Source organism: Octopus bimaculoides, chromosome 1 (genome assembly GCF_001194135.2).
Source record: "Octopus bimaculoides isolate UCB-OBI-ISO-001 chromosome 1, ASM119413v2, whole genome shotgun sequence".
Lineage (NCBI taxonomy): Eukaryota > Metazoa > Mollusca > Cephalopoda > Octopoda > Octopodidae > Octopus > Octopus bimaculoides.
In genome coordinates this window covers 22,793,758-22,807,978 of record NC_068981.1, presented here as the reverse complement: position 1 = coordinate 22,807,978, position 14,221 = coordinate 22,793,758, and the positions used below count along the sequence as shown (strand labels likewise).

The window sequence follows — 14,221 nt, the reverse complement described above, 5'->3', positions numbered from 1 at the left end:
TATATATATATATATATATATATATATATATATATATATGTATATATATATATACACACACACACACATACAGAAAGAAACTGAAAGAAGTCCATCATATATACACATATATGTGTGTGTATGTGAGTAGGTCTTTGCATCTGTTTGTCTCCTACCACCATTGACAACTGATGTTGGTGTGTTTACGTCCCTATAACTTAGCGGTTCAGCAAAAGAGACCAATAGAATAAGTAACAGGCTTAAATATAAATACTGAGGTCAAGTTGTTCAACTAAAAAATGTTCTTCAAAGCAGTGCCCCAGCATGGCCACACTGAAACAAGTAAAAGATAAAAGCAGTGCATTCAAAGGGTTAAGTTTGTAATATGTTGGTGACTGAGCATTTGCTAAATAAGTAGGAAGACTTTCTTTCAGATGTCACCTAGTATGTTTTGTGTGTGTAGCAATGTTATATCAGATATGGGACCAATATTTAAGTGAGGGTCTTACTTGAGATTTGTAAAGTGTCAATGACTATCAGGAGGGTTGAAGCAATTTCTGATCCTATAGAGGGAAGTTAGTCAATGGAGTACAGATTTTACCAGGTTATAAAATGTGAAATTGCCAGGAGAAATCATCAGAGATTGTAAGGCCCAGTATTCGCATGGAGTTTGAATGTTGTAAATGCTTGCTGTCCAAGTCTTAAGAGGATATGGTAGAAGATTATGTCCTAAATATGTACAATGATGTTGAGATAGAGAAAGGGATGACCCATAGTAGTAATATAATACATTACATGGTATACCACCATCTTGTTTTCACTTCATCAATTGTCACAAAGGCCACTAAAAATCAGTATGTCCTAATTCTTGAATATTAACATGAATACATCAGAATGAAAAATGTGTCAATAACCAACCATGGGTGTTTGTTGACAAATTTTTCCACCTTGTAATTTACCCAGTACTTCTGCTGTTCTAACAGCAACTCTGCATTTGAAAAAATATCATCTTTTTATGTGTATTGTAGAATATGTATATATATGTGTGTGTGTGTGTGTGTGTATTAAGGAAATCACTAGGTGGACTGTTAATGTGCTAGAAGAAGATCACATGTAATGCATCTACTAAGTCCGAATTGTTCTCAAAGGAAATTTAGCGAAGTAACAAAACGTATATGGGCAAGACAAGGGAAAATTACATAAATACATACGAAGTTATCCGAAAACTAGTTTCGAAATTAATATTTCCTTACCGAAAATATCTGTTTCTCACCAGTACAGACTACCAAATAAATATAATTCTCAGAATCGTATACACACACACACACACACACACACACACACTACATTCTTCAAGACTGTGAGTGTATATATTTTAACACACATAAACAACATCTAACCACATAAGTTACAACATATAAATAATGAATACATATATATTTAAATGCTTTCCTATTTAAAAAATACGGCATGAAAATATCATAAGTACATGAAATTATCTTTAAGCTATAAAGAACTGATTTCTCCAATTTTTTTTTACCTTTTACTGTTTATTAGACACATCTGGGTGCCATAACTTATTTGTTTATCAAGATTCATATGCTTTTATTGACTTGGTAAACACAGATTTATGGCAGCTGACATTATTTAACACCTGGAAATATTTCTTTCTTTCTCTTTTCATTTATTTCCAGTCTTTATTCAATGTGATAACTATCAAAACATTAACAAATGAATCCCTGCTTGGTCAGAACAGACCCAGGGCTAAGCAACAACAGATTATTTAACAGTTGTAGCTCAAGGGAAGATAATTTTGAGCGACTTCCTGTTACTTTCCCCTGAGCCTAAACAAGTATTCATGGTAGAACTAACACAAATCCTCCTCCTCCATCTATTTTTTACTACATTGGTAAATGTTGGATGGGTTTACTCCATCACAGCACCTCAGTCACTTGTTGTAAACCCTTGTTTATCGCCTTCATGAGGTTCAGCATTCTGAGATCATCTTCCTTTTCCTCTTTCACTGAAGTTTCTTCCACTTATCTCCCTTGACCCTTTTTTTAATTTTTATTATACCAGAGAGTATTTGAGGATGGAAAGACAGAACCCATGACTTTTGCAGAATTAGCTCTCAGACAGTTCGCCAATGGCTGCAACTAATGGTGCACTTGTTCACAATAGCATTTTCAGTTGTAGATCAGCTCTAAGTGTTGATTCACAAGACTATGAATTCGTTGCAAATTTGACCTCAGGCTTACTTTCTGCCATATAAAGAAGTTGAGCTTGAAAAAAATCAAATGCCATACCTCTAGAATAATTTCATTGTCATCATTATTTTAACATCTACTTATTTAGGCTTGCATGGGTCAGACAGAATTCATTGAAGCAGATTTTCTATGGATAAATGCCCTTTGTGTCACCAACAACCCTCACCTGTTTCCAGGTAAGGCCAGGGATGTTGACTGCAAACAAACAATATACTTGTATAATATTGATGCCGAGACAAGTGTGTGTGTGCAAGTATACATACACATACACTTACATATATATGTAAGTGTGTATGTACAATGGGTTTCTTTAAGGTTCTGTCTGTCAAATCCCAGCCTGGGGATATATATGGTGGAAGACACTTGCCCAAAGTGCCTTGCAATAGGACTAAACCTGAAACCATGGGGCTGGGAAGCAAACTTAATCATTCATCCATGCCTGCACTCAGAATGAATAAAATTCTTCTTTGTGCTCTTTGGATTCAAAATATTTAATAGTTTGTGACAAGAAGACGTTACAAATACTTCGTAAATATTTTGTAAAATTCAAGATCCATAAATAGTTTAATCTTTTAGTATTTAGGTTAATCTGTCAAATATAATATTTATTCACATTGTCTTGAATTAATACTGCCTTATCTCATAACTTTGAGATTCTGACAATATAATTGTTTATTTTTCAGAATCACATCGTAGGGTATGTGTGAGAGGCTGGATTTGGCCAACTTGAATATAAAAACAGGTTGAATATTTGAGCCGGATACAGCCAGTTTAAACACTAAAGGGTTAATCAAGCCATTTTATAAATTTATGGAAGAACCTATTGTTTCAATGGAATAAATTATTCTTACTACTTTCCAGTAATCTAATTTTCTTTTTATTGCATGCTCCACCAAAACAACCAAAAGGATGTCAGTATGACTTATGAGAACTGTTCTTTTGTGTATGTGCGTTCAACTGCATTGAAAGTACTCTATATAATATATACCATATATACTCGAGCAATATATATATACTCAATCTCATATACTCGAGGTCATGTAAAAGTCGACCCCTGTTTTGGGCCAAAAAATTGGTAATTTTCCATAGACCCTGTATAAAATTCAACCCTAGTATTTCACGAACAACAGGACAACATTTGTGGGCCAAGGTACCGTATTATCCTGTATGTAGAAATAACAGTCACAAAATTGTGTGGCTACCTTACTGTAGCCTGCTCTATAGGTGGAAAGCTTAGTGCTTACAATGGAATGCTCAGTGCTTTATAGTAAGACACCATTTAATAGTGAGCACTACACATCTGTTGATGGGAGCTACATTACCATTACTAAATTGTATGTACAGGATATGCTGCAAGCCTGCATACAGCTTGAAGCACAATAAACACATGCATCATACTCATTGTTTACATGGTGAGAAATGTGTTTCACAGACAGCACTATTGGGGAACACTTGCAAATGCCACTGTCTGAATTCGTACAAAGGCACGACTTTGGTAAGTCTAAAAACATTCAATTAATCGCTGGATCAGTGGTTCCCATGCGACCTTTATATTTTACTCATCCCCAAATACAATAAACACATGCTTCATATGCTCGTCTGCTTATATGGTGAGAAATGCGTTTCACAGACTATCAGTAAACAACAGCAAACACCACTGTATGGATTTGTACAGAGGCATGACTTTTGTAAACCTAAAAACATTTAGCTAATCGCTAGTTCAGTGGTTCTCTTTTACTCTTTTACTCCTTTACTTGTTTAAGTCATTTGACTGTGGCCATGCTGGAGCACCGCCTTTAGTCGATCAAATCGACCCTAGGACTTATTCTTTGTAAGCCAAGTACTTATTCTATCAGTCTCTTTTGCCGAACTGCTAAGTTATGGGGATGCAAACACACCAGCATCGGTTATCAAGTGATGTTGGAGGGACAAACACAAACACATAAACACACATATATATATACATATACATATATACGACAGGCTTCTTTGAGTTTCCGTCTACCAAATCCACTCACAAGGATTTGGTCGGCCCGAGGCTATAGTAGAAGACACTTGCTCAAGGTGCTACACAGTGGGACTGAACCCGGAACCATGTAGTCGGTAAGCAAGCTACTTACCACACAGCCACTCTTTTTTTTGCCGCAAAATCCTTCACCATTATTTTTAAAAACATGGAACCCCTGATAACTTTTAGGGAATCCTGAGATTTTACAGAACACATTTTAGGAATCCTTGCTCCAGATTAACCACTCTGCACCACATTATGGACATTTACTGGTAACTGCACATGCGGGCTACATGGTCTTGTCTAGAGATTTTGTTATTTATTAGGACACGTATTTTGATGTATAAAATTGGTAATATTACTGTAATTCATTGTGCTTTTGTTTTTATTCACTTAAAGATCAGTTGGGCTTCTGCTGCTGATACAGTACATCGGATTCTAGCTTGAATTTCAGCCCCTCAAAAGTAGTATCCATGTAATAATCGACCCCATAAATTTTACCTTAAAAAAATGGTCTAAAAAGTTTGACTTTTACACGAGTATACACAGTATATGTGTATGTAGTAGTGATACTTCTGTATGTTGTTATGTTTTTAAGGCCTGGAGCTTTGGTTATGTATTAGTCAGCATCTTTTTTTTTTTTTTTTGTATTCATTCCTAAAGTACCTTTTATTTATAATTGGGATGGTTTCTGCCTTCAATCTTTCACATTCTGGTTATTTCCACTTTCAGGTCTTTATATTATTATTATTATTATTATTATTATTATTATTATTATTATTATTATTATTATTATTATTGTTATTTGTTCATTAGAGAAGTGGGAGGTAAAAAGGAGTGAAAATTAAGGGAAACAACTATGACAAAAAAAAAAAAAAAAGGAACTGGATGAATAAATAAAATGTAAACTAAACAAGGGAGGAAGTGGTAAAAGATGGAGAGATAGATAGATAGAGAGAGAGAGAGATGTAAAGAGACAGTGGGGAAGGATAAAAGGAAAATAACAAGATTGTGAAAAAGTAAGAAGGACGTTGGAAGAAAATGGAAGGGATAAAGCTGATGTTAACATGATACAAGTACATGTGTTGGTAGTGGTGGTGGTGGTGGTGGTAGTGTTTGTGGTGGTGAATAAAAAAAAGTGTAATTATCAAAAGAGAGAAAATGAGAATAATATAACAGAAGGTCTAAACAATTTTTTTTTTAAATGAAATGAAAAGATGAAGAAAGTAAGAAAGATGGAGGAAGATAACAGAGAAGGAAACAATAAAAAGTGAAAGTAAGGAAGGAAAGAAAGACAGAAGAGAGAAAGAGGAAGAGATAGATATAAAGACAGAAAGAAATAAGGAAAGAGAAAGGTGAAATAATAAAACACACAATTAATATCCCCTAACACATCATGACCACCACACCCAACCATTAGTCACTGGAACAAACATGAAATCCTCTGCATGGTTTCTTAAATTACTGGAAATAGCAGCTAAATTTCCCTTTTTTTTAAAAAAGATAATGAATATATTTGACAAAATCAAGCGGGATGGTTATGACTGGAAACGTTATGATCAGAGTTCTGTGTGATCAGAACTATCCTAGGGATAAAGAACAATCCTATATCACCATTGCTATGAACCAAACATTGGCACCAATTCTAATCAATAGCACCACTCCCAAACAACATCACTCCTACCACTCTCAATCACCAACAACAACCAATGGCGACATCTTCACCATTCCTCCAACCAATATTAATACCAAACACAGGTTGTTCCTGTTTCTTTATAGTTTGGCCTTTCTTTTATGCTTTGAAGAGAAATTATTTGTTTATGTATACAGGTGCAAGTACGGCTGCATGGTAAGAAGTTTGCTTCCCAGTGACATAGAACTGGGTTCAATCCCACTCTGCAGTACTTTGGGCAAGTGTCTTCTACAATAGCCTCAGATCAACCAATACTTTGTGAGTGGATTTAATAGAAAGAAATTATGTAGAAACCCATTGTGTATGTATCTTTTTAGTGTTTGTCCCCACCATAACTTGACAGCCAGTGTTGGTTTGTATATGTTCCAATAACTTAGAAGTTTGGCTAGAGACCAACCAAATAAGTTCCAAACTTAAAAAATAAGTACAGTGGTCAATTTATTTGAACAAATCCTTCAAGGTAGTGCCCCAACATAGCTACAGTTCAATGAGTACAATATTTTATGATCCTATCTTATTGTCCCAAGAAAAATTATGTAGTTACCCTTATGAGTACAATGCACTCTTAGCCTTCAATTGATTCAAAAAGTGCTGAAAAGAAACCTGAAGTTATTACATGTTACAACAAATCAAAAGGAGTAGTAGATACCCTAGATAAGATGGTAAGGACATACACTTGCAAAAGAATGACTCGAAGATGGCCTATGGCTATATTCTACATGACTGATATAAGTGTAATGAATGCTTTCATTGTTGCTAAACAACTTCACTTGCAAAGTTTCAAGGATGAAAGAAGACAGTGCCTAATTCAGTTAGGAAAGGAACTTGTTGGAGTTAATGCTAAACAAGAATGTGACAAACAATTTTCTTGTTCTGCTAACATTTCTCAACCAAACAATAAAAGAAGACAATCTTCAACCTCATTTGAGATTCCTCAGCCAAAGAAAAAAAAAGATGTTCTTTGTGTGACCCCAAAAAGACAGGAAAACTCATACTACATGTAAGAATTGTAATATCCATGTTTGCCAAAAACATTTGCTGCCATGAAGAGCTGTAATTTTGTATTTTTGTAATTTTTAAAGAATTTATAATATATTCTGTAAGCTGTATTTCTTTATTAAAATTTGTGAGAAACAGTAATTCTTCATTCACCTAACAGCATATATAATGTAGCTAAGAAATAATGACAGTTTGAATAAAATTTAATTAAAAGAAAAATATTGGGTCCATTGGACCCAGTTGGTAATTAGTGATATACATTTTCTCTGGTAGACCAAGGGTTAAACCGATGTCTGACATTTTGTTTTGAGGAGACATAAACAATCACACAGCTGCTGTTCAGGTTGTGGACATAACTATATAGGACAGACAAATATTACACTGAGACAGAGAACCACACCATATAAAGAACAGATCTGGTTCACACAATACAGATAGATTTCTTTGAGTGAGCACAGAGAGATGTACAGGTAATATCCACTGAAACTTCACAGTTTTCCCTATCTACCAGTGCAAAGAAACAATTTCTGTACAAGAATGTTTAAATAAAGAAAATTTGTTCATCCAAAAATACAGAACACATCTAAATATGAATGCATATCTAACTTTGATCTCAGTATATATTTCAATTCATGACCACATACCCATCATTGTACACATTTCATCTCGCTACTTTAGCTTTCAAGTTTTCGTATATATATTTATCCCCTCCCCGAAAGATGAGCAATTACCTCCCCTGTTCCCAATAATAACGATGACCAATCATCCCCCACCCTTAGATTTTCTTTTATTTGTTGAATCATTCATTCACAAACTTCTCCACACACAACATGTACTAAAATCTTAAGAAAATACAAAATTACAATAATTTCAATGTCATGATTAGTGAAAGCGAAACCGGTCGACAAACATAATACTCTTTGACTTATAAAATATATTAAAACTATGTAAACTGTGCATTTTCCTTCTTTTGTTCTATATATATATATATATATATATATATATATTTAAAACATAATGTATGTGTGTTGATGAAAAACCAGAAGTTGCAGATTTTTTACAGGAAAAATCCCTTTATACACATGCTGTGTTTTTAAACACAATTTACTTTATAGCCACACAAAATATAGCTGCCCTGGAAGTGACTGAAAAAGAGACATAAGTATTTCACTATTGTTGAAGCTTGTCAACATCACTGTTGTATCACTTCTAAAACAAGACTGAATTTGCTAGTCTGAAGTATATAAAGATAGTGTATTAGCAATACACTAGTTTGCAAATGGCACTGTGTAAGCAGGATAAAATTCAAATTATGCAGCAGAAGCAGCTCTCAGTAAAATCATTATATGTATGAATGTATATATGTTTGTCATTGAAAAGCCAGAAGCTCCAGTTTCTCATCTGGCAAAAATCCCTTTATTAGATATATTGTATTATAAAACACAGTATACTTCATCATCACTTTATATGCATATTTCATGCCAACATGGATTTGGTAGATGCAGATGGAAACTGAAAAAAGCCTGACATGTGTGTCTCCTTGTCAACATTATGTGAAAGCTGTAACTGAACATCACTGTTATACAAGAGGTGTCTTTAATTTCCAATTTTCCATGGAAACATGTTCAACTACGGAAAAGTATAACCTTGCTTAAAACCGGTGAAGGTTGTTGACAGGAAAAGCACCTAGCCATATGAAATCTGCTTCAACAAATTCCTTCTGATCCATGCAAACATGGCAATGTGGACATCAGAATGATGATGATGATGATGATGATTATTATTATTCTAATATTTCTTACCATTTGTAATCTATGGCACACCCTATTTAGTATCTGATATTTTATAATGTTGCTTTGACATAAAGAGATGTTGTTGTTGTTATTTTTATCATTGCTGTTGTATTTGTCTCTCTAGTAAATTTGTTGTCGCTAGCAGTAAAAAATAACTCAAACTAATGTGTTTGAATTAAATGGGGATTTGCCAGAAAATGTCACATTCTCTTCTGTACCATTCTTATAATACTAGCTCAAAAATAGTTTTATAAATGCAACTATCTATGGTTCTGACTATGTTTATATATATGTTCTATGTGTATGTATATGTGTGTATATATATCTATGTGCCTGAACTATTATGACTGCAGTTGGTTTAACCATCTGCTTTATCTTTTTGGGGGTTCAGTAAGACAGTTGACACCCCACTTATTGTCAATGTTCTCATATTCTTCCATAAAAGAAACAGAAAAAAATCCTTTGTTTTTACCAAACATGTTAAAGGGAGGCACAAGAAAGATATGGGCAGCTGTTGCTGTTATTGCTAACAACGGGTTTCTTGTGTATCTAAAAGACGCAGTCTTCTAAAGTGTTTTTTCAATATTATTATTTTTGTTGAGAGATTGGAGCCTGGTGCAGCTTTCTGGCTTGCCAGTCCTCAGTAAAATTGTCCAACCCATGCTAGCATGGAAAGCAGACGTTAAATGATGATGATGATGATGATGATGTTGGGAGAAAACAAATTAAGAATGCATGCACACACTCATACCCACTCACACACGTAAGCAATCGGCTTCTACACTACACAGTTCATATAAAATTCACTCTGCACGCACAGACACAAACATGTGTGTGTGTGTGTGTGTGTGTGTGTGTGTGTGTGTGTGTGTGTGTGTGTGTGTATGCATCTTGTACTATATCCCTGAGCAGTGCTTAGATAAATTAGAACGTAAATTCCAACTCCTTCATCCAGGACAAGTGACTCAGTGTAGAAAGTTTACTGTAGGAATGATCTTTGTTGCGTGGATACAGAAACGAAACAGCTGATAAGCACAAGTCGGATTGATGAGTATACTTACATAGAATACGAATAAACAAAACAAATAATGCAACACTTTTATCTTGACTGCTGTTTCAGGTGAACTATGGCTTATGCTATGAACATGTCTAAAGTGTAATAAAGACCCATAATGTTGTAGGTATATGGATTAACATGAATTCTAATAGATCCATGAGGCAAAGTTATGTTACTCTCATCAGGAGATTCTGGTTAAAAGCAGAAGAAATGTCATAAAGAATTTTTACTGATATGCTAATGATTCTGCCAATCTGCCAGCTCAGTGCCTTAAAGTAAAGCATTAACCTTTTAACCAGATTCTCCTGATGAGGGTAACATGGCTTTGTATTATATCATCATCATCATTTTACAACCGCTTTCCATGCTAGCATGGTTGGGCGATTTGACTGGGGACTGGCGAAGCGGATGGCTACACCAGACTCCAATCTGATTTGGCAGAGTTTCTACAGCTAGATGTCCTTCCTAACGCCAACCACTCTGAGTGTAGTGGGTGCTTTTTACGTGCCATTGGTATGAGAGCCAGTCTGGCGGTACTGACAACAGCCACGCTCAAAAGGTGTTTTTTTACATGCCACCTGCACAGGAGTCAGTCCAATGTTTTGTTCACATGCCACCGGCACAAGTGCCAGTAAAGCGAAGCTGGAAACAATTGCGCTCAAATGGTGCTTTTTACGTGCCACCGGCACAGGAGCGAGACCGCTGCTCTGGCAGTGATCCCGCTCAGATGGTGCTGTTAGTGCTCCACTGGCACAGGTGCCAGTCATCAAATTTGGTTCAGCTTCGATCTCACTTGCCCCAATAGATCTATAAAATTTCACGTTGCTCCATATACCGACATTAGGAGTTTCTATTTTATAATAGATGTGGTTATGGTGTAAGCCATGGTTCACCTGAAACAAATGTTAAGATATGACTATTATATAATGCCATTTGTTTATTTGTACTCCTTGCAAACAAACATACTCATCAAGCTTTGTTTATCTGCTTTTTTATGTATCTCTCTCTCTCTCTCTCTCTCTCTATCTATCTATCTCTCTCACACACACACACACACACACACACATTACTGCCTGGTTTACTGATCTGATGGGATATAAATTACTAGGGAATAGATAACCCTTTCGACATGAGCAAACAAAAGAACCCTTATACAGTTGCATGACCTGCTAGAAATAGAAGCCAAATTCACTCAAAATCACACTCAACCATCTTTAAAAAAAAGAAGGAAACATTGGACAATCTTGTTACTGATATACAATAAGACAGGGTGGTCATGAATGGTCTGCTCAATAAGGTCTGACGTATATTGAAACTGGCTGGGATTAAACAACTAACAAAGTATCTCCCGCATTTTAATGCAGAGGAGAGAGGAAATATTGAAGAAAAGAATTTTTTTTTTTTGTACACACTTAATGTTTATTGAAATGTGTAGTTATGATATAAGAGAAAACAAGTCTTGGACAAAACAATCACATCATAAAATCATTCTGTAATATAGAAGAAAAAAGAAAAACTTTTGATAAATAGCAAGTTATCAATTCAGTAAAATATAAAGCAGAAAATGAATGAAAACAAACTTGTCATTATCAATGAAAATATTTTACTTTATAAACGCAGTAAGGTAATATTACAAGAAACAAAAGCAGCTTAGCTATTTCTGAAAAGCTGTCAGTAGAATTGAACATAAAAACACACTAAGTGAATAGGGAGTGGGGGGGGGGGGGGGGGAGAAAAAAAACTTGTATTTCATAATAAAAAGCTTTGTTCAGCTTTGAAGTGTGAAAATTTTTGTTGTTATTGAAGTCATAGAACTCATCATTACTGCTGTGGCATCAGTGTCTTTAAAATAATTCTTTCTAATTTTGGCACAAGGCCTGCAGTTTTGAAGGAAGGATTCCTAGTGCTCAACTGGTACTTATTTTATTGAATCCAAAAGGATGAATGGCATAGTCAACCTCGGCAGCTTTTGAATTCAGAATGTAAACAGCTGGAAGAAATGCTGCTAAGAATTTTGTCCAATGTGCAAATAATTCTGCCAGCTTTAATCATCATTATCATTAATGTCCATTTTCCAGGCTGACGTGGACTGAACAGCTTGATAGGATCCAGTGATCCACAGTGCTGTGCCAAGTTCCAGTGTCAATTTTGGCATGGTTTCTACAGCTGGATGTCCATCTAACACCTTACTGTATGCACACATTGCAATGTGTACTTGAGTACTATGTGCCTTTTTGTGTCACTGGCACTAAGCAGGGCTTCTGAGTGACTTGGCAAAACAGAAATAAAGAACAAAGGGAAAGAAAAAAGCTTCCGCTTTTAAATGTGAAGGGGGAGAGTATCTGAAAGGGGAAGATGGCCTTATGGCCCGGTGTTTAACAGCTAAAGAATGACAGTAGAACAATTCATTGTCTTTAATGGCATGGAGAATTTTAGCTATTCTACACTATTCTCCCCACCCCCGCCGTGTTTCCTTTATCAAGTCAGACACTTTACTTCTTTTGGTTTATCACCATCATCATCACCATTTAACCTCCTTCTTCCATGCCAGTATGGGTCGGATGGTTTGACAGGGGCTGGCCTGGCAGGAGCCTGCGCCATACTTCTGTATCCATGCCAAAACTGACACAGAAGTGCAGGCTTCTTCTGCCTGGCTAGCTCCTCCCATGCTGGCATGGAAGGACGATGTTAAATGATAGTGATGATGATGAATTACAATTGTAATCCCTCTGATGCTAATGCCCCAACTTATTTTGTTTAAACGGCTTATTAACAGACCTGTATAAAAATTAAAATAATAGCTTGACAGACCACAATTAACATAAGTTCACTGGGTTTTCAGTTTTCCTTCATAATTTTATTAAATTAGGTGTATATTTTGCCATGAGAAGAAAATATTGCAATCAATCTATTTTATTTAAGGTAGGCCCTGCCTGCCTTGCCTACAGAGGTGGTACATCCCTGTATGTTCTATGTGTGTGTCTTTGTGTTGGTCTTCCACCACTGCTTGGCAACTGGTGTTAGTTTGTTTACATCCCCATAATTTAGTATATGGGACTGACTGAATAAGTACCAGACCAAAAAAAAACAAAAAAAGGTACTGGGGTCAAGTTTGTTCCACTAAACTATTAGAGATGATGCTCAAGAAATCCTGAGACTAAAACAAATAAAAGAAAATTTCATTAGGCTAGCATAATTTTAATAATAATTAAGCTAAAAATAAGATAGACTTACCATCTGCTTCTTGTCTTAAATCTGGTGCCCCAATATCCGGAGCAGGGTGGTAGTGGACTGTTTCTGAAACAAACAATGAGAAATATATTTGGTAAATATTTAAATCAAAACACTAGCTTAAAGATATATATATAAACATAGCCTGTAAACACAGATATTCAAAAGTGTATGTATATAGACATAAAACTCAGTAATGGAATGTAGTAAGCTAAAAGAACTGCAACAAATATATTAAATATTTATTCTACCAAAGGTATTGAGTTCATTTTACTTTCTAGATTTACCATGTGCATAGTAATATTTACAAATACACCACACACTATATATATATATATATATATATATATATATATGTAAAATGTTAATGCAAGTAACAATTTTTTTCCTTCTCAACAGATTCACAAGCACCATTTTTTTTTCTTTTATAATGATATTAAGAATTAGTATTATCCCCATCACAATCATTATTATTATTACTGAAGCAGAGAGTACGCAGAATCATTAGTACATCAGGCAAAATGCTTAACAGCATTTCTTCCAGGGCTTCATGTTCTGAGTTCATATTCCACTGAGGTCAACTATGCTGTTCATCCTTTCAAGGTCAGTGAAATACCAACCCTTCCCCCAAAATTCCAGGACTTTTGCCTATAGTAGAAAGGATTACATTACTATTGTTGGTAAAGTGGTGAGCTGGCTGAATCATTAGCACGCCAGACAAAATGCTTAGTGGTATTTCACCCGCTGCTACATTCTAAGTTCAAATTTCACCAAGGTCAACTTTGCCTTTTTGGGGTTGATAAATTAAGTACCAGTGAAACATGGGTCGATGTAATCAACAAGTCCCCTTCCACAAAATTTCATGCCTTGTACCTACAGTAGAAAGGATTATTATTATTGTTGTTCAAAACAGCAAGCTGGGGTTTACATTAAGTAAAAAGAAGTCAACAACAACAAGGGATGAAGTTGCACTTCACAGAAACCTATATCACAAGGAAGGCGACCCAGTGGGTGAAACTTTGTTGTTTGATCAACTACCTGCATGCTAGAGGGTTGCTCCACCAGATCTGACCAGAGAAAACACTACACTACAAATATATTCATTACAATACTATTATATACCCTACACCCACACCACTACTACAATCACTACCTCGCTACTATATAGACTACAACATACTATTTATAGATCGG

The 14,221-nt window shown here is 35.3% G+C and overlaps 1 protein-coding gene across 10 annotated transcripts in view; it reads right to left on the bottom strand.

Moving 5' to 3' along the window:
- The window catches only part of LOC106884182 (glutamate receptor-interacting protein 2), a 537,293-nt gene that overhangs the window by 158,533 nt on the left and 364,539 nt on the right, over positions 1 to 14,221 (bottom strand). For all 10 annotated transcript variants that reach the window (XM_052965766.1, XM_052965774.1, XM_052965783.1 and 7 more), the window contains one exon: positions 13,031 to 13,093. In XM_052965766.1, the coding sequence (XP_052821726.1) occupies positions 13,031 to 13,093 (63 nt within the window). The remainder of the gene's footprint in view (positions 1 to 13,030; positions 13,094 to 14,221) is intronic.